Source organism: Vanrija pseudolonga, chromosome 7 (genome assembly GCF_020906515.1).
Source record: "Vanrija pseudolonga chromosome 7, complete sequence".
NCBI lineage: Eukaryota > Fungi > Basidiomycota > Tremellomycetes > Trichosporonales > Trichosporonaceae > Vanrija > Vanrija pseudolonga.
Window position 1 is genome coordinate 1,934,807 of NC_085855.1, and position 24,712 is coordinate 1,959,518.

Here is a 24,712-nt window from a genome sequence, read left to right on the forward strand (position 1 = left end):
ACTCCACGCCTCACCACCCCGCCACACCAATGCAATGCATATGAATAACACGTCCTACTTCTTCCCAAACCATCCAAGGGCCTTGCCCACGCCGCTGGGCTCGGGCGCGGGTGGCGGCTGGAGGTGCGGCGGCAGCTGCTGCTGCTGGTGGGGCAGCGCGCCGCCCCCGTGTGGCGCCTGGCCGCCGTGCAGGGGCATGTAGCCTGATGGGTACATCATGCCCGGGAGGTGCGGCGGCGGGTGCACCGGTGGCGGCGGCGTTGTCTGGTGCTTTGCGCGCAGGTTGAAGAGCGCGCTGTTGGTCAAGATGATGAGGAGCGACAGCGTCGTGACGGTGAACAGCATCGTCTTCCAGCTGATCGCGTCGACAAACGAGTTGATGACCCCGGCGAAAGTCTCGGCGCCGACGCGCGCACGGCCAACAACGGCCGGATCGCGGTTCATGCACGTCTCCCATGCGTAGCATGCGTTTTCCCTGCTTCGTCAGCCTAACCCAGGCACATAGACTGGAGAACTTACATTGCTGGAACGCGGAACTCTGGCTCGCAGCGGTTCTTGAGGTACAACGCCGAGCATTCTGCAATCTCCTGCAGGATCTCTGCGCGCGCGTTAGGTCCCTGCTCGTCACACGCGGCCGCACGTACCGACTGATACCTCGTCGATCCGCTCCTGCACGTCGCGGCGCACCGCGAGGATGAACTGGAGCGCAATGTACAGGAAGAATGCGAGGAGCGAGAGGTTGAACCCGAGCTGCACGTAGCTGGAGGTTAGCTCGTCCTTGGAGCGACGCCACTCACCCAAGGAGGATGGCTGGGATCTCCGAGTGCCGCACAGCTGGCGCAGGAATGTTGAAGTTGTAGTGGTGCTCCTGGCGCCTGGCAACAGCGACGGGTGCGTCTGCGTCCTGCGTTCGTTCGTTAGTCGGGATCGCCACCAGCCAAGCGCGTGCCACGACGCCCCGCCACTGCCACGTAGTACGCACCTCGTCGCCGTCCGAGTCCGAGTCGTACCTCCGTCTACGCGTCCACTCCTGGCGTCTGCGGCGCACACGTGTGAGTGCGCCGGTGGCGATCTTGCGTTCTGGTGATGCGGTGGTCGCCTCCTCCTCGGCCTTGGGTGCAGGTTTAGGTGCCGCTGCCTTGGCCGGCGTGGAAGACGATGACGCCGCTGCCGCCGCCGCCGCCATCGCCGCTGGCCGCGCGGGGCTGTCCGGCACGCCGCCTAAGCTAAAGCTCATATCCACGTCTTCCTCTGCCGCGACCTCGGCCGCGCGCGGCCCGAACCCAAAGTCGGTCCGCGCCCACCGTGTAGGGTCGTACGGTTCAAACTTCTGCGCGGGGGGCAGCGGCGGTGCGTGGAACAGGAACGGCGTGTTGGGCCCGAAGCGGAACCCCGGCGTCTGGGAGGGGGTGGTGAACGGGCTGGCGCCGGGCCCGTCGGCGTGCATGCCTGTTGAAGGTTAGCTGTGAGGACAATGGGAGTTGGGTCCATCGGTCCACCAGCGGCCCACCGCCGCCAGGCGCGAGATAGCCCACTCACGCTTGCGCGCCGGCCCGTCGTCTTGCAGCGCATAGTCTGCGAGCCGCGCCATGGGGTCGCTGGCGTCGACGTCCATGGGCCCCGAGCGGTCGCGGAAGGCCATGGTGGTGGCGAGGCGAGGTGTGTGTGATGGGCGGTGGTGGGTTGTTGATTGCGGAAACTAAACGACGACAGTCAGTGGTCGGTGGCCGGAAAAATCAAACACGCGGCAATGACAACAACCAACTCGTCAACTCGTCGACTTCCACCACGTACCCAACAACAACAAGCAATGTCTTCTGGTACGTTACGTCTGACCACGAAACACCACTCACACGCAGGAGACCGCTCCCTCCAGCCGCCAGCGGACGGCATCGCCGCCGTCGCGTGGTCGGCGGACAGCAGCTCGCTCCTCGTCGCGTCCTGGGACTCGGTAGGTACAACAACGGTACCCCATCGCTGACCTCAGACGATCCAACTGCACAGGGTATCAGGATCGCAAGCTCCTCCGCAGATGTAAGCTGGTTCTTGCTTACGCCAGCTGACCCCAGCTTCTCCCACCCCCGCCCCGTGCTCGCGGCCACCTTTGACGCGACCCCCAACACGGCCTACTCTGGCGGCCTCGACCGGCGCGTGCGGCAATGGGACTTTAGCACGGGCGACAACCGCGTGCTGGGCACGCACGACGACAGCGTGTCGTCGCTGGTGTGGATCCCAGAGCAGAGTGAGTGCGCGGTCGCGAGTAGTGACCTTCCCCCGCTAACCTCCTCCCTCCCAGACATCCTCGTCTCCGGCTCGTGGGACAAGACGCTCAAGATCTGGGACCCGTCCGCCGAAGAGCCGCTGCGCGCGACCGCTGCCCTCCCGGAGCGCGTGTACAACCTGTCCTATGCGCCCGCGACTGGCAGGCTGCTGGTGTCGATGGCGCACCGCCACGTGAGCGTGTACACTGCGGCCGAGCTTGGCGCCGCCGCGCGCGAGGGCCGCGAGCCCAAGCCCGAGAGCACGCGCGAGAGCGCGCTCAAGATGCTCACGCGGACGGTCGCGTGCATGGCCGATGGAAAGGGTGGGTCGAGTCGTGCTGCGCGAGCGATGGGAAATGACAGCTGACGCACCCCAGGCTGGGCATCAGGCTCGATCGAGGGCCGTATCGCCGTCGAGTACTTTGACCCCGACCCGGCGGCCCAGGCGGCAAAGTATGCGTTCCGCGCACACCGCGCGACGGTCGACGGCGTGGAGCAGGTGTACCCCATCAACGCGCTGGCGTACCACCCTGTGTGAGTAGGCGTGGCGCCGTGGGGCCATGCCTCCTCGCCAGCACATGCTGACGCCCGCAGCCACAACACATTCGCGTCCGGCGGCTCAGACGGCGTCCTCTCCATCTGGGACCACAACGCCAAGAAGCGCATGCGCCTGTACCCCAAGTACCCCACGGCCATCTCTGCGCTCGCCTTCTCGCCCGACGGCTCAACGCTCGCCATTGGCGTCAGCTACGAGCACGACAATGCCGTCGCGAGCCCAGAAGAGCAGGCACGGGTGCTGCTCCTCCTCAAGGAGACGGTGCAGGAGGACTGCAAGGTGGGTGCCGAGCGAGCGGAGCGCGCAGCGCGGGCGAGACAGTCGAGCATACTAACGCCATCCAGCCCAAGGCCCGCGCATGAGCGGCCCAGCACCGCTGCCACATATCTATGTATAAGTGAAGATGTCGCATGCAAACTAGACTTGATCTATCTACGACCAGTCGCCCCAGTCTCCCCAGCTCGAGCCGCCGTCGCCGCCTCCGGCCTCGCCACCACCAAAGAGGCCCTCGTTCTGCTCCTCAGCCCACGGGTCATCCATGGGCTGCTCGTAGTCACCGTACTCGCCAGGCTGCTGCTGGCCAGCACCAGCATCAGGTGGCGGGCCTTGCGGTGGCTGCTGGCCCGGTGCGCCCTGCTGACCCGGCTGGGCCTGCTGCGCGGTGCCGGGCCCCCGGCCGTAGATGTACTCGTCCTCGCTCATGCCGGCCGGCACATCCGACGCGGCGCCCGCCGCCGCGCCAGCAGCAGCGCCAGTCGCCGCTCCTCCATCCGCGGGCGGAGCAGCGCCGCCATCGCCGCTGCGCGCGTCCGACCCGCCGTCACCTCCACCAAAGAGAATGAACGGGAAACCGAAGCCGCCGCTGCCCGAGTGCCGGGAGAAGTAGTCAAAGTCGATACTGACGGCGGTCGCGAGCGCCATGGCGCGCTGGTCAAGCGTGAGCCCGACGTCTGAGCGCTCGGGCAGGATGAGTGTCTGGCCCTGGACCTTGATCTCTGACCCGGGGGGCATGTCGAGCTCGGTGCCCGCGGCGTCGAAGCGGATCACGTACTGCCCCGTGTCGGTGAAGAGCTCGCGGCCCAGCCCGCGGAAGTTGCGGTTAATGGTGGCCACGAGGCGGTCGTCCTTGTCCTTGAGCCAGAAGTCCCACGCGAGGAAGCCGCCGTCGATGCGCGCAAACTGGCGCAGCACCTCGCCGGGCCGCTCCTGGAACAGGTTGTACTTCCTCCGCCAGAGATGCCACGACCTGTCACGGGTGAGCTCCACAACCACAACTCCACACCCACTGCTGCGTCTCGCCCACGATCGGCGAGTTCTTCTCGTCCATCGCGTGCACGTAGATGCGCGAGTTGATGAAGGTGAATGGCCGGCGGATCCACAGGATCGGGTTGCCGTGCACGTCGAGCACGGTGGATTTGAGCGGGCGGTGCGTGTGCAGGATGTTGCGGGTGACGGCGGATAGGATCCCCTGGTCTTCCTCCGCCATGCTGGGGTCAGCGAGTTGTCCTCCTGCTGCACCTCCTCACAATCCGACAATGTTGCCCTGCGGGTCAGCTTTCCACTCGACACATAAGCAGACCCACATCAGGCGAGTAGATCGCATAGCGGTTGGCCTGCTCGTACCCCATGAACACGTTGAGCATCTCCAGTTGTCTACCGTCGTCAGCCACCACAAGTTCCTTCGACGACCGACGCACCGCACAATAACCAAGCTCTCGTGCGCGAGCAGCTCGTGCGCCGCATGCGACTGGGAGAGCACGCCTCCGGGATCGTCGGGCACGCTCACGCGCGCGGGCTGCACGTAGCCGCCGTACGGGTCCGCGCCGAACGGCATAGCGAAGGGGTTCTGGGGCTGCGGCTGTGGCCTGCGGCGCTGGGGGCGGACATGGCCGCGGGGGACTGCAGTGGCGGTCAGCGAGCGAGCGAAAGCGCTGGAAGGTGAGGCAACAACTCACGCCGGTCGTCGCCGCGCAGCAGCGAGGTCGACGAGCTGAAGCCGCGCTGGGCGAGGAGCGCGAGTGATGGCGATGCGGGCGGCACCATTCGTGCCGGCGCAAGGGCCGACGCCGCGGTCCGTCTCAGCATGGTCGTGTTGTGTATGAGTGTCAGTGTGATCGTGAGAGCGTGTCGCTTGGCAGTTGTCGTTTCGTTGCCGACGGCCAGCGACCAGTTGTCAATGACGCACTCTTTCGGCAGTTTGCGCTGGCTGATCGGCACGGCGCAACGCAGGAATCAGGTCCCGCTGCGCTCTGGGTGGCTCGCTCGTGGCGGCGACTTTGACGCTCCACATCGACTTGGCCAGCAGCGCAGACGCGTACGGGCCTGTAATTAGCACGCTCGCGCGCACGGTGGCGACTGTGCGACTCGCGACTCACTCTGGCCACACTGCAGCCGCAGTCAGCCCACGCGACGCGACGCTACTTGGCGAGGCTTGCGAGTTGCGCGACGACTGTGGAGCGACGACACAAAGACAACGCATTGCATCTGGCGACTGAAGCGTAGTGCGTTTTGGTGCTGCACTGTAGTCAGTCTACGGCTGATGAGATCTTCGAGCTGCGAGCTGCGAGCTGCGCGACTGACAGACCGAGTGGCCAACTGGCTGCATTCGCGCCACGAAAGACGAGGTGGCGCAGAGACATGTGACGGGTGTGACTGCCTCATGACTGCTGCAACACCACCGCGGCAAGGACCCCACTTGCAGCAACAACATTATGCACGCTGACCTGACACTGACACGACAACTCTTCATGCAACGCCCAAAGCACACGACACACGACGCGCGACGACGCTGCGACACCAGACGATGGCGTCAGCGACGACAATTTTCGGCACCATGACGGCGTCGCGGCCGCCAATCTCCGCCTGCCGACCGACAACTCCACTGTGCCACTCAAAACCCTGCTTGGCTGACGACGAAGGCACATGACCATCACGAGACTGGTCGAGTGACACGGCTGCGAGCTCGCACGATGATGTGCACATGCGGTGGACTAACTCGAGAGTGCCTCTGCACAGCGGCGCCGACGTTAGTACTGTTAGCGTGATAATCTCTGCACCATCTCCTTTCGCCAGTCTCCCCCACGCCCTCCCCCACACCGTCACGTGCGCCGCTCGGCGTCGCGCTGCTCTGCGCAACACCCACGCTCACACTCGGCCATATGTGTCAATGAGTACATGTGGATCATGCTAGAACCAAGGGAACCGACGAGCCGCAAGAAACCATCTAGTTCTTCCTGCGGAACGAGCAGCCTGGGGACAGTGTTAGTGGGACTGAAAACGAGTCGGCATCTCATGCCTCGGATCCGGGGGGCGATCCTCAACCAACACTCACCCTCAGTAAGCTTGGCCTTGCCGCCCGAAGGCTGGCAGAGGACGGTAGCGCACGAGCCGCACTGGACGACGGTCGAGGCGTGCGAGAAGACGGTGGTGATCTGGAAGCAGCCGGGGCACTTGACGTCCATGAAGAACGAGTTGGGGGTGGGCACAATCTTCTTGAGCTTGTGGGTGCGGGCCTGGGCCTCGGCAGAGGGGTTGAGAAGGTCGACGGCGAGAGTCTGCGGGGGGGTCAGTTGTGCTGCTGTGTGTGGTAGGGCAAGCGGGCAGGACGGTAGACTGGACGTGGACGTGGGCTTGGACATTGGCAGCAACGCGGATCCGAGCCGAGTGAGTCGAAGTTGTGTGGGCGGTGCGGTGCTGGAAATCTCCAAGTCGTCGAAATGATGGCAAGTCGGCGAACGCGACGCAAGCAGCGGCGAGCAGCGCACGCAAGACGGCGTGGGAGGCGAGAGCGAGCGCGAGTGCGAGGACAACTTTGGCACAGAGACTGCGGTCGCACGCCGCCATCAGGCGCAATTGCACGCGACCGCAGCACGAAGTTTCCCAGCGTCTGTCTGCCCAGCATGCCCTCGCTCTCGTTTGTCCTCGCGCACAACGCCAGCGCGCGCTCCCTCGTCGTCGAAGCGCAGGTCTGTATCGTCGACATCCGTGTCGCCGACATCAAAAATTCGCTTTGCCGTCCAAAGTCGTCCAGCGGTCCATTTGTCCAGTCTTCCAGTCCAGTCTGCCGTCGTCCTGTCGCCCAACTGGGCTCACCATTTTGGCTAGGTTGTCGTGTGGTTCGCAAAAGCGCGGGCGGCGGACTCTTGCGGTTTTTAAGTGTGTGGTTGGGGGGGTGAAAGCCGGTTGAGGACGCTTCTAGAGTGCAGAGGTGCTTGGTGGTGTGCGCGAGGCAGCGAGTAGCAGCGGCTGGCAGAGGACGAGGAGGCGGGCGGGCAGGCAGGCGGCGAGCACGACTCAGCGTCCTGGGTGGTCAACGGGAGCATTTTCACACTTAGCACTGTCAAAATCCTGCACCGGGAATACTTGTGCCTGGGTGTAATCCCGCCCGTGGCGTGCTTGTATGGGTCGGCTCAACTGTTAAATTCAGTCTCGGCGATAGGCTTGTATGGCGGGGCTTGGTATCGCCGATAGCTACGACGTAGTGCCTGTGACTTGTCCGGACCCGGCCATCACGGAGCACTGCCACCCATCTCGAAGCATCCACACACGCCGAGTCGGCTCGAGCCACAATGCACATGCATTCTACTACTGTACAGACGGGTCCCAAAAAATGAACATTGATGCAATGGTCCGGCCGGGCGCGTTGGATGGGATGGCCGGGGCCGGGGGGATGGTGGGTTCGGGCTCGGAGCTCGGCAACGACGACGACCACAACGTCGAGTCGAGTTGAGTTTGCGAGAGGCTTCTAATCCGGTCTGATCGGTGTGATCGGTGCCGGGTAATGCGTTGGAGTCGAAGACGAGATGAGATGGCGACGGCAACACTGCTCACTTGAGCGAGACAACGCCCCGGGCGCCAACAGCCACATCGGCAGCACGGCCGCCACCGACCATCTTCTGGTGGCTCGCAATCTGGCGCTTGCGCTCGGCACCAAACGTCTCAGTGTGCTTCTTCTTCTCCTGCCTCCGGTTCGCGCGCTGCTCCTTGACGGCGTTCTTGCGTGCCTTGCGCTCCTCGGCCGACTCGCCCTTCGGCCGTGTGACGGTGACCTTCGGCGCCTCGCGCTCCGTCTCGGATCCAGAGTCCTCCTCCTCCTCGGTGACGGGGAGGGCCTTGGCTGCGGCCCGGGCCGCGGCCTTCTCGGCCTCCTCAACTCGGCGAAGGAGACGGGCCTTCTGTTCCTCTGACGAACGGACGCGGATAGTGCCGGGGTGGTTCTCCGTGTTGGTGTATGTGGCTGTGGGGGTTAGTGGCGGCGGGTGGGGGATAACAATTGTGCGGGCTGTGGGATGGTGCGTGGGCCAAGCAGCCGTCGGGGAACGTAACTGTTTATGAAAGGCCAATCATAGGCAGACACGGAGTAACCCAGACATGCTAGGCATAGCAGCATTGGGCAGCAGCGCCAAACCCGTCGTCATGACGGCGCACCACTGCCACAACGCCACCTGCCACAGTGGCACCACCACTGACCACACCTACACGCTCTCGTGACACTCACAAAGAATCGTCTCGACGTCCCACTTGGGCTCGGCCTTCTCGTCGATATCCCTCAGAGCCACCTTGTCCTTCTTCTCCTTGACGTAGCCGCGGTTGAGCTGCTCGAGCTCGAGGATACGGCGGCGGTTCTCCTCGCGGCCGATACCGTCTCCGTCCTCGCCCTGCTCGAGCGCAGCGCGGAGCACGCTCAGCTTCTCGGCGCCGGTCATGGCCGTGCCGCCCAGACTCTCGCGCATGCGCGAGCCGACAACCTCGTAGTTGTCCAAAAAGTCGTCCATGATCGAGTCAAAGTCCTCGCGGCTGAGCTCGACGGGGCCGTGGTCCTCGGCCGCCTTGGACGCCATGCTTGCGCGCGACATTGAGCTCATGAACGACGGCGCGATCGACACGTCGTCGTCGTCCATGTCGAGGTACTCGTCGTCCTCGTCGTCGAGCTCGTACTCGCGCTCAATGACGTCGAAGCGGTCGTCGAGCGACCGCAGCCCAGCGTTACGGTACACGCTCGCACTGGACATAGACATGCCCGACGCGTCCGACGGGCCGCGCTTGCCGTGCCGCTTCTTGCCGCCGCGGACCACCATGTCGCCGAACCCAGACACCAAGGAGCCGATCGTGTCGGCCATTTCTGAGCGCTCGGCCGGGTCGGCCTCCTCATCGTCCCACCCGCCGTTCGAGGTCGCCTTCTGCTCTGGATGCCGGCCACCGGCGGCCTTGAACGCGCGGAATCGGTCCTCCCACGTCTCCTCGCCCGCCTCGGTCCTGCTGTCGTCGTCATCATCGTCGTCGTATCGAGGCGCCTGCAGCTCGCGCCCGTTCTCGTCAACGCCCCACTCGGCAAAGTCAAACTCGGGAGCCTCGTCCCCGTCCTCCAGCTCGCCGCCGCCGAGCAGGTCGTCAAACAAGCTCCCGTCGCCGCCGTCGTCCACGAATGCGTCGTCGTCGAGCGCTTCCAGCACTTGCCGGAGATGCGGGTCCATGTCGGGCTGGAACCCCTGCAGCTCGGCCGGGATGGCCTCGTACGCGTCCTGCGCCTCCTGCCACGAGATCTCGTTGCGCGATGCCAGTGCGTCGGGCGGGAGGAACATGTCGTCGTCCTGGCGTCCCTTGCCCTTTGAGCGGTTGCCCTGCCGCTTCATTCCCGTGGCGGCCGCCGAGCCCCTCGGCGCCTCGAGGAGCACCGACTCGAAGCCCGCCTCACCGACCGGCCTCAGATGCGACATGTAGTCGTAGGTCGAGTCGTCGAACGTGATGCCGTACTGCGCGGCCTCGCCCTCGTTGGCGCGCATCTTGGACTTGTCGAGGGTGGCGTCGAGCTCGGCGAGGGTAACACCGGACTGGGAGAGTGCGTCAGTACGAGCACGAGCTTCTCCACAGCTCCGTCGACCCCGCTCACCTTCTGGGCGTCATTGTACCGCTCGACCGGCTTGAACACCTGCTGGCTCGCCTCGGGGTCGTTGATGAGCGGGTCGCGCACGGAGCGGTGCACGAGCTGGAAGTGCTGTGCCCCGGGCTGGCGGTAGATGGACTTCTTGGTGGGTGCCATGGTGGCGGTGTATGCGCGTGCTGTCTAGGTCCTGATCGTTGTCGCTGCGAGTGTGTCGTCGTGTGTATCGTTGCAGCGTCTAGAGTGCGATGTGAGTAGCTCGAAACGTCAGTGATCTCTAGTTGGGTTTGTGGACAGACCTCCACCTACAAAATTCTTTGGCCATTTGCCGCCGCCGCCGCCCACCCCCGCGCCGCGCCAGCCAGCAGTCGTCGCCGAGTATTCGACGCACCGACGCCGCCACTCGGCAAGAGCGACTCACTCTTTGCTTGCCTGCACTCCACCACCACCACACGACATCAAAATGGCTTCTCTCTTCGGCGGTTCCAGCAGCGGCGCGACTCCCAGTGAGTGCCCTCCGTCCGCCGTGCGCGGCGCGGTGTCCACCTGCCTCGAACACACCGGCACGTCCCGGCCGTCCCGAGTTTGACTGTGTGGTGGCACCGCGCGTCGTCGTGCTGCTGTTCAAAACATAAACTGACCTCCATAGGCCAGAAGGAGCAGGCTGAGCAGATCAAGCTCCAGGTCCAGCAGGAGGTGTGTTGGCCATGCTTCGGTGAGCCCAGCTGACGTCCCAGCTCGCTGCCGCCGGCGCCCAGCAGCTCATCAACAAGATCACCGAGAACGTGAGTGTGTGCTGGGGGGGTGTGATGCGTCGGCGCCCGCATCGTTTCCCTAGCAGTAGCAGCGCCGACGCCCACCTCCCCACCCCCGCGCACCCCCTAACCATCCCAGTGCTTCGCCAAGTGCGTGACCCGCCCCGGCCCCACCCTCGGCTCGTCCGAGGAGCGCTGCCTCTCGCAGTGCATGGTCCTGTACATGGCTGCGTTCGACCAGACCTCGCGGTCGTACGTTGCGCGCGTGTCGCGCGAGCGCTCTGGCGCTGCTTCGAGCGGCATCTCGCTCTAAGCGGAATGCGCGAGGTTGGAAGGACACAAAAATCAAAAACAACCCATCACACCACGCACGCCTGCTGCCCCTGGCTGCCTGGCCATGTACCACCCCTCTCTCAGACCCATGCATTGCATGATAAAGTACAAGCTCGTTCTCCTACTCATCGTCGTCGTCCTCGTTCTCGCGGACGACGGCGTAGATCTTGCGGCGGTTAGACTCGACCGCCGACTCCTGCGCCGCCTCCTTGAACAGTGCCTTGAGCAGTGCTGAGCGGACGGCCTTGGGCGAGGCCGCGTCGGCGCCAGCAGCGAGGGCGCTGCGCTCGGCAATGTGAGGGAATTCAGAGGTTGTAGCCGCGGCCTCCTTCTTGGCGCGCTTTGCCGGCCGCTCGTCCTCGTCCTCGTCCTCCTTGAGCGCAGCGAGCACCCGGTCAAACAGCACGCTCTGGAGGCGCTTGTGCACCGCCGGCGTGGTCGTGCGCGCCAGCAGCGCGATGTGTGGCGCGAGAATCGCCACCAGCGGCGCGGGCTCCACGTCCTCGTCCGCGAGCACCTTGTCCAGCTCCTCAAGGTACACGTCGGCCAAGTGCGTCGCGAGCGACGAGGGCACGGCGCGGTCCTGCCAGCTCATGGGGCCCGACTTGGCGCTCATGATGTCGTTGACGGCGCTGACGGCGGCTTCGCTCCACCCTGCGCGCGCGAGGAGACGGAACGTCGCGTTGACGTAGCGACGGATAAGCATGTAGTATTTGTCCATCCTGCGGCGTCAGCCCATGTGTCGGGATCGCGCGCCCACCTCAACCGGTCGATGCCGTTCCACTCGCGCACGAGCGACGTCCAGAACCCCTCGAGGAAGGCGATCGCCGCCTCGAGCTTGGCCGCCTCCTTCTCCTTCTTGCCGCCCTTGACGGCCGGGCTGATGTCGAGCAGGAGGTTGGACAGCTCGCTCGCCAGGCCCTGCTGCACGAGCGGCTTGTCCGACATCCAGAAGCAGTAGAACAAGCCCTTCCACAGCTTGGCCATCTCGGCGTCCTCGAGACGCGTGTACGTCGACGAGGCGCCGTTGTCGCCGCCGCGCGAGAGGAACGCGCGGAGGTTGGCGATGGCCGCGTCGCGGACCTTCTTGTCTGGGGTTGGAGTGAGCTGGGCTGCTCGAAGTCTACGAAGCTCGACTCACCGGTATGCGCGAGCTGCTTGCCGAATGGCACGGCGGCCTCAACCTTGGGCTCTGGTGCCGGCGCCCGTCCCTTGCCCTTTCTTGCTGCTGTCGACATGTTGCTGCTCGTTGTGGAGATGAGTATGCTGGCTGCTCATGTTGTGTCTGTCGTTCATCATGGCTCACGTTCAACTTTTGGAGATTGTCACGTGACTGGGGTTGTCGTTCATACGTAATCACGGCACCACACGTTTCAGGGGTTGGCGTTTGGCTGGTCTGCGCGCCGCGACTGGGTCAACAAACAGGAGAGTTAGTACCCCCGGCCATCGACGACGACGACAACAACAACATCGACGACGGCCTTGTGGATAGCAGCTACGGCGCGATATAGGAGTACTACGGCTACGGACGCGCACACTCCACCTAGATCACCGCCCAAGCGACAGCCACGATGGGAAACAACCCACTGCTTGACATCTGTCAGGCCCTGCTCGGCATCTTCTGCGGCAACAACAACCAGCAGAACCAGCAGCAGGGGCAGCAGTACAACCAGCAGCAGGGCCAGGGCCAGCAGCAGTGGAACCAGTACCCCGCGCAGCAGCAGCCTCAGTGGAACCAGGCGCCGGGGCAAGGCGCATGGCAGGGGCAGCCGGGCCAGCAGCAGCAGCAACAGCAGAACAACTACCCTCCCGGCAGCGGGGCATGGAACAACAATAACCAGCAGCATGGTGGCCAGCAGCAGCAGCAGCATGGCAAGCCGCACGGTGGCATGGTGCGTGGTGTGGCGGAGCGGGCGCTGATCTGCAGAACCAGGACCAGGCAAATGCCACCAACGCGCAGTACACCCAGTGGCGGAATGACGCGCGGCGCGAGGGCGACCAGGCGCACAAGTGAGCGCGAGCGGGGGCCGGGGCGGGGGACAATGGCCCGCATTGCCTCTCACCGTACCGACTAACACCACCGCAGGGCGTTTGCCGACTCGCAGAACGCGTACAAGTGAGCTTCGTATCGCAGAGCAAGCTGACAGCCAGGTCTGGCGACGGAGCGCGCGCAAAACAGCTCAGCGAGCAGGGAAAGCAGCACCAGGCCAACCAGCAGAGACTAGACGGCCAGGCGTCGGACTGGATCTTCAGAGGTGCGTGAGGTGTGATGGGACGTGAGGCCGCTGGGCCCCGCTTGCCTGCGGCCGGAGGCCGGAGCGTCGGCCCATGGCGCCAGCAGCCCTGCTACAGCCTCACCCGCCCCCTTTGCACCCCGCTCACACACCACCACAGAGAACAACAAGACGCAGCCCCACGGCACGATCGACCTGCACGGCCTGTATGTCAAGGAGGCGATCGAGCGGGTGGAAAGCGCGATCGCGGACGGGCAGCGCTCTGGCGCGCAGGAGCTGCGCGTGATTACCGGCAAGGGCATCCATTCGCAGAACCACCAGGCGAAGATCAAGCCTGCGGTGGAGCAGCTGATGCAGAAGTGGGTCGGCGGCGTGGCGTGGTGCGCGAGAAACGCAAAAGCTGATGCCAACGCCCAGGTACAACCTCGCGGCCGAGATCGACCCGCGCAATACCGGCGTGCTCGTCGTCTACCTCCAGGGCGGAGGCGGATCGGGCGGCGGTCGGACGCGCGACGCCGGCGGCCTGGTGGACCAGATCCAGCGGGGTAACCAGGACTGTGTGATCATGTAGAGAGCGTAGGCGCGATACACGCCTGGTACTGCCGGCGGCAGATGACTCACGGTTGCCGCCGCGGCGTCAGGATGCATCTTGTATAATGTTGCAGTGTGCGCTGCGAGGCACGATAAAGCCGTCTATTGCCTGGTGTGCGCGGTGCGCGGTGCGCCGATGCGGCGGCATGGTGCGTGCGGCTACGGCAGCGGCTGCGGCTGTGGCTGTGGCAATGGCAAGATGTCACGAATGTGTCGCGATACGCTCGCTGACAGTGATTTGTTGGCTCTGTGCCGCACCGCCCTGAAGCGAGTGGCAGTATCTCGCTAGCCCTGGGCAAGCTTGCCGCCAGCAGCAAGCAGTCTAGTCACCCCATGTGATCGCCCCTTCCTCGAGCAGGCTCGGATGACATCTGGCCCACACGCCCGCCGTCGAGCAAGCACAATGACAGCACGTCGCACGCACACACACGCTGCTGTGCCGAGTAGAGCAATACGTTGTCCGCTCTGCCCCCACCCGTGTCCTCGCTGCGCGATCAAGAATGCACACCACCCACCCCCTCGGCTCTGACTCGCCTCGCCTACATCGCTCAGCAGCGCTCTGCCGCCGCCTCCCTACATAATTGCGGCAACGCAATCACGTTTCCGGGGCACCAGGATTGACGGAGTTCCGCTGCTCGGGTCAACCCGCTTGCTCGCCGCTTGTCCCAATCAGACGCGGCCAAAAGTCGCCGGCGCAGCGTCAGCCGGCCATTGCCGCGGGCGATGTCGCGGCCGTGTGTGGGTGGGTGGGGGTGGTATGGGCGTGGGTACAGCGGGCGCCTGGGATGCTATCTTGGCGTGTGTTTTGGTCAGCACGAGCTCGTCGTGGCCTCCCTCCCTCGCGTGCTAGCTGGCTGCCGAGACTAGGTGTTCTTGGCGCGGCGCAGGTTTTTTCGTCGCTCGCGCCATGTACACGCCAGGTGACATCCACCGCGCGCGCGCTCGCGCGCTTTATCGGCCCGGCTGGCCAGGTGCATGCTGCAGTACAGCAGGTGGGATTTGTGGCATGGGTCGTCGGCAGCCAAGTCCGGCAAGGCGCCGGCGGAGGGTCGTGTCCGCTTGTCTTGCAGGGTGAAAATTGCGTTTTGTGGTAATGGCCCCGTTCCGTTCACGGTCCGATTTGAACACTGAGTGTGTGTGTACAGTCAAGTGTCGTCTAAGTGGCCCCCCTGGCTGGCAGGTGAGATGTCAGCCCCTGGGCCCTTCCCTCCGCTGTTGCGCCCCCCGTCTAAAACCCCTGCTGCCTGCTGCCCCCCTTGACGGCCCTCGGCTCGCCTCTTTCCCCCCCGCCGTCTGGTTCAAGCCGCTCACTCACCGTCCAGCATCCAACCCCTTCCCCTCCCCCCCCCCCCCCCCATCAGTGCAAGCACCAACCACCCATCCCACCCACGTCTACCTACCCACCCACCCACCCACCCCCACATCCATCCCACCACAAGCAACTCTTCTGCATCAACACACAATACAACACACGACCCACTCACAGGTCACCACTCCCTCACGCACCGCCTCCCATCCTTTGCCCCTCTCCTCCTCTCCTCACTCATCCTCTCCTCCCCCCCGCCGTCTCCCACCCCGCCCCCCTTTGTGTTTCCCCACTCTGAGCCCCCGCCGCCTTCCTCCGCCCGCAACCCACCCAGCCCAGCCAGCCAGCCTCCATTCCGCCCGCCGGCCTGATTCATAAACCTCGAGCCCCGCACTTGCCAACTCGCCATCATCCCATCCTCACCTCCTACTGTTCATTGCAACCAAAGCTAGCTATCAGTAACCAAGTAGCCTTCAAGGCTACTGCTCTACCCGGTTTCACCTTTCAACATGGCGCAGATCATCCCCCCGATCGTAAGTGTCCGGTGCCAAGGGGCCAAGGTCCACCAACCAACACCACCACCACACCGCTTATTCATCCAAACTCACAATGTCACCAGACCTCGCTGCCCGTCGACTCGAATGCGGCCCCCTCGGTTGAGGACATCCAGGACAAGCTTCCATCCATCTGTGTCGACTACTTGTCGCACAACTGGACAGAAGAGGATGTGTGGGCCTCTTGGCGTAACATGACCAGGCACAAGCACGAGATTGCCAATGGTGTCCGTCTCGAGAACGCGAGCTGGAGAACGTGGAACAAGCAGCGTAACAAGCTGAAAACCATCAGCCCAGAGACCCTCAACTGGTGAGTGTGGTTGTTGGATCGCGGTGGACGTGGTTGTTATGGCATGCGGGGGTCGCGTTTGGGGGTCGCCTGGGGTTGGTGTAGGCTCCACTCGGAAACGTGCGCGGTCTCGCGGCGCAAATGCCGCCACCCGGATGTGTTGACCACCGACCGTCCTTTCCGTCCACTCCTACCGCATTTTGCATATTGCCGTCGCTAACAATGCACACAGGCTCAAGGACTCGGACGTCACATGGCTGTATGGGCCTTTGCACACTGCCAGTGTCGAGCCAGTGCGGCCACTCAAGATTTCGTCGACAGACGACAGAATCGGCCTTGACCGCCCAACCGGAGCAAAGAGCATTCTCAAGCACCGCACGTTATCCGAGTTGCTCAGCATCCCCAACCCATCATCGCCTGTTCTCGAGGCCACGGAAGACGATGACTCTTCGGGTGACGAGGAACACCCCCGCAGACCCGGAATTCCAAAGGCAAAGTCGGAGGTTAATGTCCGCCGCTCGGTGTCCCTACGCGATACGCGTCGCCGCTCGCCTTCCACATTGCGCAAGTCGGGCTCGCCCACCACCGAGGTCCCATACAAGGACTCTGGCAAGCGTCACATCTCGTTCAACACATTTGTTGAGCAAGTCATTGCACTCGACGAGCCTCTTATTAGCACACGCGGCAATGTCGATTCGGATGACGACGACATGCTCGAGATGCGTTCTAGCTCGTCCAGGCACTCGGGACGCAGCCGCGCTTCGTCTATTACCTCGTCAACATCCATCACCATTGCAAAGATTGCTCCCGCAATGCTCAAGACCACTGGCACATTTACCACCAACCCCAATCTGCCAAAGATGGTCTATCAGCCCCCGCCCGAGTACCTACCCTCCCCGCAGGAGCAGCAGCCAGTGGCGTCGCCTTTCGACATCCCTTCGCCCATCGTCTTGGTGCCCGGCAACCGCTGGAACGCGACCGACGACGAAGACGAGTACAGCCACGGGAGAGACTACTTTGGCGGTCCCGACCTCTCGGGTACCAGCCCCGCTCGCGCTGGAGCGGCGGGCAGTTATGGCCGCGCACCAGCAGTTCAGCCTCCCCCTGCCCAGCCCAAGTGGCGCCTGCCGAATGCCTCGCTTGACGCTGCGTCCTCGTCCTCTTCGTCGTCGTCGCTCAACGCGAATGGCGTCCCGTCGCCCCAGCCTGGCAGGAGTATTCTCAAGGTCAGGCCACCCACGGTCAACGCTGTCACGCCCGAGCCAGTCTCGCCTCCGGCTCACTTCAACTACAACCCCTCGGTTGCTACGGGTATTGGAGGCATGTTTGGCGGATACGAGGGCTTGCCAGTTGGCTCACCGTCCAACGAGGAGCGCGGCCGGTCGACCTCGACAACCGAGGGCCGTGGTCGCTCGACCTCGCGTGGTGCTGGTTCTTCCCAATATGACCGCTCGGCATCTTCGCGCGGCACGTCGACCAGCTCGTCGAGCTCGGTCTCGCGCTCACCAGTAGACAACACGCCGGTCAAGGCTGCTGCTTCGGCTGCCGCTGCCGCCCAGCCCAAGACCACTACTGCCGGTGGTGACGCCATGGACGTTGACTACTCGCCTGAGCGCTCATCTACCCCCACCCCCCACTCTTCTCCCCAAGTGAGTAACCTACTAATCAGCGCGAGGCGAGGGATTCATCTGACTGACTCAGCAATAGATTGTCTTCCGTCCGCTGAAAGACACATCGCCCAACTCCCTTCCCCACCCCTCGTCCAACAATCGTCTTGGCTCCGCTGGCCTCGAGCCCGAGCTTCCTGTCACCGAGTCGCCCACGTCTGATGTTGGCGCAGCGTCTGTTGCGTACACCACTGCGCAGCCAACACTGTCGCAGCCAGTCGACGACGATGACGGATCTACGCTTATTGGCCGTGCCACCAACATTGCCAACACGGCCAAGGACCTTCTCGGTGCCCTCTGGTACGGAGCTCAGGACGACAACAACCGGCCACGGGGTGGCCAGCAAACGGGCCGTCGTCATGCTCGCGGAGCGTCGCTAGGCTAAACACACATGCCTCCACAATCAAAACAACCATCCATCACACCACCAGGCCTCGCTTGCAAGAACTTAATCAACTCGAACAACGCTGTCACTCTCATGCCCTCAATGCCCCTTTGTAACAACCCAACACTCACAACAACACACACACACAATCAAGCAACACGTGTAACCTGTTTCTCTGCACTCTCCAAACTTGCATCCTCGCTCTCAAGAGCCCCGCCTCCTCACCGCTGTATCTCGTCAGCGGTACCATTGGGACTCTGGTCCGCGGTCGGGCGTCCACTTTCAATCACTCGGCTAGCTACTACTGTCATGCCGCAGGCTCATGGTCGGATAGACACTAGGTCGCGCAGCATGCATTGTACGTTGACGACGACGACGCAGCAGAGGAGCAGGAGATCTAGGAACGACGGGAGTGTGAACATGACTTGTGGCGTCAAGCCACTTGTGGCGGCCGAGACGCGTGGCGGCGCAGTGTGGCACTGACATGTGTGGTGGGGGGCCACAGGCGGCCCACGCCAGCACGCCGACGCGCCAGCACGCGCCAGCCAGCCACGTCGCGAAGAAGCGTAACATGCAAACGCGCATGTACGCGCGTGCAGGGATGGGTACGCCATGGAAAACGCACTTACTGCTGACTGGTGCCCTCTCAATGGCGACGGCGGCCAGCGCACAGATACATGGCATGCAGTGTGCGCGTGTTATGTACGCCGCGGCACCACCACGTGCCTGTCGTCGCCGTGCGCCGTGCGCGGCGGCGTGCATGCAAGCCAACCCAAGCCAAGCCTCTGGCGCGCAGACGAGCAGGTAGGTCCGAGGTCCGAGGTCCGACACCGAGGTCCGACAAGACATGTCCGATGGGCGCGCAGCTGGGCAGCGTTCAAGACGAGGCAAGGCCGAAAGTCCCCACAGTGCAAGCAACGGCCATGCAATGCATTGGGCACGAGGACGCGTCGTGGCGTGGCGCGTATGTACGTACGGCGCGCGGCGGCCGCGGCGCAAGCCAGCAGTCAGCCGCCTTCGGCGCCCGTCGCGCCCGTCGCGCGCATTCCTTCTCCTCGCGAGCGACTTTTGCTCGGTTCCAGTCAGTCCAGACGAACGAACGGACCGCCCGACACGACACGGCACGACACGACCAGTAACGACAGGCGCGGCGAGTGAGGTACAAGCGACAGCCGGGATCGGCGGTGGTGTGTGTGCTGTTGTGGGCGGGAACACATGCACGCATGCTTGTGTAAGAGGCACCACGAGCACCACCACGAATCGCCGTGCCCCCTGCGCGCTGCACCCACACTGCTCTGTGGGACTCGCCGCGTCGTCGGCGGACAAGTATAAGGTCACGCCGCGACGCCCTCGGCCTTGGCCCGCCCTGCGCGCGCCCCACCCCGACAAAGAAAGCGACACGACGACGGCGTCTTCTGCGCCCGCCGCGAGGCGGACAGCGTGGACAGACACGCGGTGACTGCCGAGCGCTGTCTGTCGTGTAGTGCCCGCCCGCCCCCCGCCCACGCCGCGCGCGTGACGCAACACCACCCACGTCCCGGGCCGCGCCCGCCGAGCAGGAAGACATTGATTTCTCAAGGCAATCGTGCCGTGCGCGTCGGACAAGTCAAGTCGAGTGGAGCAAGCGTGTGCGGCGCCGTCGTCGTCGCGTTGGTTGGGGCAAACCTTGTCGCCGCCTACGGCCGGGGTACGCACGAGGCGGCGCGGCGTGGTGGCGGGGGCCGCGCAGTCCACGTAACTGCGCCGTCTTGGGCCAGCAGCTCGCTGCGTTGGTGCTATGTGCTGACTGCTGCTGCGCCCCCATCGTGCCATGCAGCGTGTGCGTGTTGTCTCCCAGCCCCTGTCCGTGTCCGTGTCGTTGCCTTGTTGCGTGGTTGCCGTGCGGCGCGGCGTGCACGGGCTTGCAGCAAAAGTCAAGTCACCTGAGGAAGAAATGCAAGGCTCGAGGGGCGCCGTGGCGTGGCGTGTGGCGCGGCATGTGTGTGTGTGTGTGTGTGTCGTGACGCCAGTGACCCTTGTTGCTTGCCGTTGTTGCCTCGCGCCAGAAGCACCGACAACACACACACCGCCCAGCACACACGGGGGGCACTGCAGCTGCACGCCTGCTTACTGTTCTTCTTCTTCTTCTGCTGCTGCTTCTGCTTCGTGCCCAAGGGGGCAAAAGGGCAACAGGGCAACGACGGGGCGACGCGCAACGCACAAAAGCGTCACGACGATGCAGAAAGATATCTGCTCACAACTTTCGTCTCGCGAACAAGACCCACCCACCTACGTTACGCCCGCCCGCTTCTGATCGCCCTCAGCAGCACAAGCACCACCAGCACCACCGCCCAGCCTAGACTTGACCACAACCAACGACCAACGACGAGCATCAGCGCAGCGCCCCGGAGCGATCTCTCCCACCCACAATCCACAATCCACAATCAGAATCGACAATCGAGAATCACACCACGGCGCAACGATCGCACGCTGGCCTTGGAGCGAAGAGCAGAGCAGAGCGGCGTCGCACATCCCCCGACACGTCGCTCATCAGTGAGTTGGCGGGAAGGGAGAAGAAACACACAGCTGACGAGTCGGGAAGTTGTCGCTGCCGTCTTGGTCGTCGTCGCCCTCGTCACCATCACTGTTGTCTTCTTGCACCAGTCACCTTTTTGCGCCCTCCTCTGCTGTCACCTTGTCTTGTTGGCTCGCTCGCTCGCAACACGACAAACCTACGCCCCTCTGCATTATCCCGCCGCCGCAGCGCGCTCGCACCGCACGACTGACTGCTTTGCTCTGTCTCCTCTCTCTCCGTGGGAAGCCTGCCCCCCTGCCGCCTCGCTCTCTCGCTCGCTCGCTTGTTCCTTTCAACATTGCGCCCTCTATTACACCCCTCCCCTCTCCCCGTTCCCCCGTCCCCCCTTGTTGTCCTCGTCACTGCTTCCCCTTCCTCGCTTTTCTCCTACTGGAGCAGAGCGCACGCTTCAGGCATTGTACAGCTAGCTAGCTAGAGCTTGAGAAGGGTCCTTTCTTCCCTCAACCCACTCCCCCTTCTCTCTCCCATCCCCTTCTTATCCAGAGCATTGTTCCCTGCCGCGTTGGAGGGGGGGTTATAAATCATTAAAGACGTAGACTGCGACACCTTGACACCACACATTTCCCCCCCTTCTTGACACCTCTCTCCCTCACGGCCTGGGTGCCAGTTCTTGAACAGTCAACGACTTGCCGCAATTCGCGACATCACGGCCCCCTCCCACGACTTCTTGATCTTCCTCTTGCCTAGATCCCAGTGGCAAAAAGAGAAACCCACAATGGCGTCTCTCCCATCCCCAGTCGTACCACACGTCGACCCCGCTGGCCTCTCGATCCCCTCAGCCTACCGGGCCCAGCTACATGCCGAGTCGCACCACCGCAGTAACCCCTTCCGCGGACATCAGCAGCAGCAGCAGCAGCAGCAGCAGCCCCCACACCCCCAGCGCCTCAGTGACGACCCCCGCCCGTCTCCAAGCCCCACCACGAGCGCTAGCGACGCTGCTCTCGACTCCTCGCGGCCCATGCCTCCGCCTCCTGCTAGCACGGCGCCCACCGTCATGAGTCACTACACCACCACGCCCAGCTTTTCGTCTGCCTCTACCTTTTCTCAGACCTTTTCTCCCCCGGCCGGCCCGGTGTTCCCCGCCTCCCCCGACAGCGCCCTCAGGACCACGAGCCCCCGCCACTCGCCGTCGCACCACCGCGTTACCCCCCACGACCAGTACTGGCAGGCTCAGGCCCAGCAGCACCAGCAGCACCAGCACCAGCAACAGGCTGCCCAGCAGGCGTACAACCCTTCGCCGCTTTACCGCTACGAGGTGGCGGAGGACGTAAACGACCACTACGCCCAGCAGCAGCACTACTACTACCCGGCCCAGTTCTACCAGCACTCGACGTCTCCCAGCCCCATTACACCACCAGCGCCACAGATGACGGCCCAGGAGAGACGCAGAGCCAAGGAGATTCTCAAGGCGCGGCGCCATGTTTGGTGGGTCGTGTGGCGTTTTCACTTTTTTCCGTTGAAACCGCCACAAAAATGTTACTCACACCACCAGCCCCATGTGTGACAAGCGCTTCAACCGCCCATCGTCACTCTCGACCCACATGTCGGTGCACACGGGTGCAAAGCGTATGTCTAGTGTTCTCTGCTGCGCTAACCTACCCCAGCGTACCAGTGCAACCGCGAGGGCTGCGGACGGCGCTTCTCCGTCTCATCCAACCTTCGCCGCCACGAGCGTGTAAGTGGCCCGAGCACCGCGCATTTGTTTCGCCATGCTCACCACTCCAGACCCACGACATGCGGGGCTCGCGTAACTCCAAGACGGCCGACATCTCGTCCCCGAGAACGCCGGCGCGCCAGCCCGCCCCTCAGCTGCAGCTCCAGCAGACGCCACAGACCCCGCACCCCGCCTCGCCGGCGACAACGACGACCACGACGGCGGCGGCGGGCATGTTCGCCCCGCAGTACCAGTACGTCTACCAGTCGGCGTACCCGCAGCAAGTCGAGTACGGCATGTGGCACGGGGCGGGCGGGCTGCGCCAGTACGCCATCACGCGCCGCGACTCCGTCGCGCCCACTAGCGCCGTCGTGCAGCCCACCACTCCGCCCACGCCGCCGCAGCCCATCCTCATGCCCCAGCCTACAAAATCTAACAGCCTCATGCTGAGCTGAGCTGAGGTGGCTAGGCCAGGGACCGCGGCCAAGTTTCCCTTCTTGCACACATTTCCTGGAACAATTTTTTCTGCAAATACATCTTGCGCCCATGAACATGACGACACAGCGACGACACGCCCGCCGAGCGGAGCGCCGTACCCACTCTTGTAGATTGAAAACCATCGAGGCCGGAGAGATAGAAGAGATGCAAGTGATCTGTGTGTTGTGGTGTGGCGTCGCGTTGGGCCGACCCCTGGTGTTTGTTGCCGCGAAGTGGTGGTGCGAGGCGGGCGTACGACGGAATGCACGACACGCCCCAGTAACGTCAAGTGGAGCGGGCACGCTATGCACCGGCATCGACGCCCACTCTCGGGCTCGCTCATTCGCTCTCTTCCACGTCGCGGGACACCCACTGCTATGACGTTCTTGCATCTAATGGACTTCTCGATGCCCACTACCCCGTGCTACTGCCGGTGAGGGGCACATCGGTGCGTGGGCGAGGGCACCCGGCCTTCACCGACCTATGCCCCCCACATATCGTCAGGCAACCGTCTATCTCACTCTATCTCACCCTGCCCAATGTCACAGCGCCACGCTTCACTACTATGCCATACATTGTGCTCTCTACGTGCTCAAGTACCACGCCTTTACGTGCTCACGGCAATGTTGCCCGAGCCGCCACCGCCAGTGCCCTCGCCCGCGCCAATCTGCTCGTCCTTTGTTCCGCCAAGCTCGAGCTTCTGCAGCAACGTGTCGAGCTCGGAGGGGCGGTAGATCTTGGCCAGGGGCTGCTTGTCGTCCGTGAGGGTCATGGTCGCGAACTCGACTGCGGGGTGTGAGTGGTGGCACGGATATGGTGGGGTCGACTGGCTAGCGGCGGCATGTCCGTCACGGCTGCGCTCCGCCGCTGCAGCCTCCCCACGACACGGCCTACGGCCGTGCCATGTTCACTCACGCTTCTCGCTGTTCAGCTTGGTCGAATCCATCGTCTTGGCCATCGTCTTGAGGCAGAGCGCGGTCGCCTCCTCGAGGGTAATCTCGTCCTTGTACTCCTGCTTGAGGAGCGACGCGGCCGACGAGTGGTTGGCGCCGATACACGTCGCCTTCCAGCCCGAATAGTTGCCCGACGGATCAGACTGGTACAGCTGGAAGCCGTACAGCGGGTCCCAGCCGACGTACAGGAGCGCGACGCCGAAGGGGCGGAGACCACCGTACTGCGTGTAGCCCTGCTTCATGTCGCACAGGCGCTGGACGAGCATCTCGACGGGGATGTCCTCGTCGTACGTGAACAGGTGGCGCTGGGCGCTGTTGCGCGCAAAGTTGACGAGCGAGTTGGCGTCCGACGTGATGCCTGCGAGGCCGGCAAGAATGTTGCTGTGGGTTAGAGGTATCTCTAGCGAGCAACCCACTTGTTCAGGAGGAAGATCTTCTCGCCGCCGCCGCCCATCCACGCCTCGACGCCCTCGCCGCCGGCCTCGGATCCACCGGGGAGGGAGAGGTCGAGGAGCTTGCCGGTGACTTTCTGGAGGGCGTCAGCTGAGTTCACGCAAAACGAACAAGCGTCTAGCAGACACACCTTCTCTGCGGCAATCGCGATACCCTCCTTGGAGAGGACAGCGAGGACGGTACCGGCGTGCGAGATGGCCTCCATGGCGTACTCGACTGGACAAGTTAGTGGGAGGAAGCTTCGGCAAGCGTCCTCGTCGGCAGCTACACACCTTGGAACAACCGGCCTGGGAGCGTCAGCTGGGATTCGCCAAGAGGCTCAGCAGACTTACCCTCAGGAGAGAAGATGGTAGTGCGGCCTGTAAGCAGTCAGTCACCATCCCGCCGAACGTTCATGTCCACTCCAACGCACTGTCGTATCGCCTTGCCTGGAGTTCGTCAGCGCGAGCCCGCGTGCGCGAGGCCAAAGGAACGCACCATTGTTGCCAAGCTCTAGGATTGGTGGTGTGAGAGTGGTCTAGAGGTACGGGCTCGTTGTCGAGCGCGCGAGTGCAATGCGGTGGTGGTGATGGTGGTGCAAGCAAGTCGAGTTGCGGTCTCCAGTCGCTGATGACACTGGCGGCTCTCGACTTGCAGTCGCATCGATGATGCAGCGAGGGTGCCAGGCCGCGCGTCCGAGAAACAATGACGTGGGAAATGTTATCAACTGGCCACATGGAAACCATGCGTGCCCAGCCACCGCGTCACCGATGCGCTCAGGTACGCGGATACGGGAGTCATGATGCCGGC

At 63.7% G+C, this 24,712-nt stretch overlaps 11 protein-coding genes across 11 annotated transcripts; 5 read left to right on the forward strand and 6 right to left on the reverse strand.

The window, feature by feature from the left end:
• Positions 1-22: 22 nt before the first annotated feature.
• On the reverse strand, positions 23-1,671 carry BRR6 (Nucleus export protein BRR6). Its single transcript, XM_062776182.1, has 6 exons — positions 1,540-1,671; positions 983-1,449; positions 798-904; positions 645-760; positions 520-598; positions 23-475 (listed from the first exon to the last, which is right to left on the reverse strand). Exons 1-6 carry the CDS (start codon positions 1,640-1,642, stop codon positions 55-57), a joined length of 1,293 nt encoding a protein of 430 aa, XP_062632166.1. The 5' UTR covers positions 1,643-1,671; the 3' UTR covers positions 23-54.
• Positions 1,672-1,810: 139 nt separating this feature from the next.
• Bub3 (Mitotic checkpoint protein BUB3) lies at positions 1,811-3,179 on the forward strand (the record flags this gene model as incomplete). Its single annotated transcript, XM_062776183.1, has 8 exons — positions 1,811-1,820; positions 1,860-1,951; positions 1,988-2,034; positions 2,070-2,242; positions 2,297-2,584; positions 2,639-2,795; positions 2,856-3,096; positions 3,162-3,179. The coding sequence occupies 8 exons, from the start codon at positions 1,811-1,813 to the stop codon at positions 3,177-3,179; spliced, it is 1,026 nt and encodes a 341-aa protein (XP_062632167.1).
• A 70-nt stretch (positions 3,180-3,249) lies between these two features.
• On the reverse strand, positions 3,250-4,902 carry SPAC343.06c (Phospholipid scramblase family protein; the record flags this gene model as incomplete). The annotated part of the gene is made up of 6 exons (XM_062776184.1): positions 3,250-4,063; positions 4,104-4,304; positions 4,344-4,360; positions 4,401-4,470; positions 4,515-4,716; positions 4,773-4,902. 6 exons carry the CDS (start codon positions 4,900-4,902, stop codon positions 3,250-3,252), a joined length of 1,434 nt encoding a protein of 477 aa, XP_062632168.1.
• Positions 4,903-5,915: 1,013 nt separating this feature from the next.
• rps27 (40S ribosomal protein S27) lies at positions 5,916-7,139 on the reverse strand (the record flags this gene model as incomplete). Its single annotated transcript, XM_062776185.1, has 4 exons — positions 5,916-6,046; positions 6,149-6,371; positions 6,910-6,958; positions 7,108-7,139. 4 exons carry the CDS (start codon positions 7,137-7,139, stop codon positions 5,916-5,918), a joined length of 435 nt encoding a protein of 144 aa, XP_062632169.1.
• Positions 7,140-7,374: 235 nt separating this feature from the next.
• ltv1 lies at positions 7,375-9,968 on the reverse strand. Its single transcript, XM_062776186.1, has 3 exons — positions 9,707-9,968; positions 8,315-9,647; positions 7,375-8,053 (listed from the first exon to the last, which is right to left on the reverse strand). Exons 1-3 carry the CDS (start codon positions 9,854-9,856, stop codon positions 7,644-7,646), a joined length of 1,893 nt encoding a protein of 630 aa, XP_062632170.1. The 5' UTR covers positions 9,857-9,968; the 3' UTR covers positions 7,375-7,643.
• Positions 9,969-10,057: 89 nt separating this feature from the next.
• TIM13 (Mitochondrial import inner membrane translocase subunit TIM13) lies at positions 10,058-10,892 on the forward strand. The gene is made up of 4 exons (XM_062776187.1): positions 10,058-10,203; positions 10,347-10,393; positions 10,435-10,482; positions 10,592-10,892. The coding sequence occupies exons 1-4, from the start codon at positions 10,161-10,163 to the stop codon at positions 10,763-10,765; spliced, it is 312 nt and encodes a 103-aa protein (XP_062632171.1). The 5' UTR covers positions 10,058-10,160; the 3' UTR covers positions 10,766-10,892.
• On the reverse strand, positions 10,881-12,057 carry Rrp1b (Ribosomal RNA processing protein 1 B). The gene is made up of 3 exons (XM_062776188.1): positions 11,927-12,057; positions 11,546-11,876; positions 10,881-11,507 (listed from the first exon to the last, which is right to left on the reverse strand). Exons 1-3 carry the CDS (start codon positions 12,021-12,023, stop codon positions 10,907-10,909), a joined length of 1,029 nt encoding a protein of 342 aa, XP_062632172.1. The 5' UTR covers positions 12,024-12,057; the 3' UTR covers positions 10,881-10,906.
• A 192-nt stretch (positions 12,058-12,249) lies between these two features.
• On the forward strand, positions 12,250-13,615 carry YPL199C (Smr domain-containing protein). The gene is made up of 6 exons (XM_062776189.1): positions 12,250-12,677; positions 12,713-12,795; positions 12,872-12,901; positions 12,937-13,040; positions 13,180-13,378; positions 13,437-13,615. The coding sequence occupies exons 1-6, from the start codon at positions 12,357-12,359 to the stop codon at positions 13,588-13,590; spliced, it is 891 nt and encodes a 296-aa protein (XP_062632173.1). The 5' UTR covers positions 12,250-12,356; the 3' UTR covers positions 13,591-13,615.
• Positions 13,616-15,027: 1,412 nt separating this feature from the next.
• On the forward strand, positions 15,028-18,184 carry SPAC227.15 (putative protein). Its single transcript, XM_062776190.1, has 4 exons — positions 15,028-15,449; positions 15,536-15,780; positions 15,992-17,408; positions 17,467-18,184. Exons 1-4 carry the CDS (start codon positions 15,426-15,428, stop codon positions 17,809-17,811), a joined length of 2,031 nt encoding a protein of 676 aa, XP_062632174.1. The 5' UTR covers positions 15,028-15,425; the 3' UTR covers positions 17,812-18,184.
• A 2,917-nt stretch (positions 18,185-21,101) lies between these two features.
• On the forward strand, positions 21,102-22,495 carry Zfp42 (Zinc finger protein 42; the record flags this gene model as incomplete). Its single annotated transcript, XM_062776191.1, has 4 exons — positions 21,102-21,811; positions 21,879-21,952; positions 21,991-22,061; positions 22,112-22,495. 4 exons carry the CDS (start codon positions 21,102-21,104, stop codon positions 22,493-22,495), a joined length of 1,239 nt encoding a protein of 412 aa, XP_062632175.1.
• A 579-nt stretch (positions 22,496-23,074) lies between these two features.
• PAC1_1 (Proteasome subunit alpha type-4-A) lies at positions 23,075-24,519 on the reverse strand. The gene is made up of 8 exons (XM_062776192.1): positions 24,401-24,519; positions 24,336-24,351; positions 24,256-24,282; positions 24,196-24,210; positions 24,054-24,139; positions 23,887-23,999; positions 23,433-23,851; positions 23,075-23,303 (listed from the first exon to the last, which is right to left on the reverse strand). The coding sequence occupies exons 1-8, from the start codon at positions 24,401-24,403 to the stop codon at positions 23,125-23,127; spliced, it is 858 nt and encodes a 285-aa protein (XP_062632176.1). The 5' UTR covers positions 24,404-24,519; the 3' UTR covers positions 23,075-23,124.
• Positions 24,520-24,712: the final 193 nt, after the last annotated feature.